Below are 443 nucleotides of genomic sequence, written 5' to 3' on the forward strand. Positions count from 1 at the left end.
GCGCAGATCCGACTCCCGACCTGCGCGCCGTCGAGCTGCGTGAAGACGGGCGTGTCGATGCGCTCCTCGCCGATGGTGATGAGGCGCGCCCAGGGCTCGTCGCCGAAGAAGCTCGACGTGGACGCTGACGAGGCGGACGAGACGGTGCCGACGGGGGGCGGGGCCGGCGAGGCGAACACGTGGATCTGCCAGGCAGCGTGCTGCAGGGAGGCGCAGTGCTCGAACGACAGCACGGCCGGCTTCAGGAGGTTCACGCTGGTGGGGCCGCAGCTCACCACGGGGCTCAGCAGCGTCTGCGGGAGGAGGCGGAAGGGCGAGAGTTACAAGGGGTTCGGGCTCGGCGAGGTTGCCGTCGGGCTTGGTGGAGGGGAGGCAGCGACGTAAATATGGGAAAATGGAAAGGCAAAATAAAGTCAGTAAAAATAGGAGGCGACTATACAGAT

General features: G+C 65.7%; 1 protein-coding gene across 1 annotated transcript in view; it reads right to left on the bottom strand.

Annotated features, from left to right (window-relative positions):
- LOC119592247 (netrin receptor UNC5C-like) overlaps positions 1-443 on the bottom strand; it is a gene marked incomplete at its 5' end in the record, with an annotated part of 58872 nt that overhangs the window by 2440 nt on the left and 55989 nt on the right. The window contains 1 exon segment of the mRNA XM_037941083.1: positions 21-293. Coding sequence (XP_037797011.1) covers positions 21-293 — 273 coding nt within the window.

Source organism: Penaeus monodon, chromosome 29, assembly GCF_015228065.2.
Source record: "Penaeus monodon isolate SGIC_2016 chromosome 29, NSTDA_Pmon_1, whole genome shotgun sequence".
Lineage (NCBI taxonomy): Eukaryota > Metazoa > Arthropoda > Malacostraca > Decapoda > Penaeidae > Penaeus > Penaeus monodon.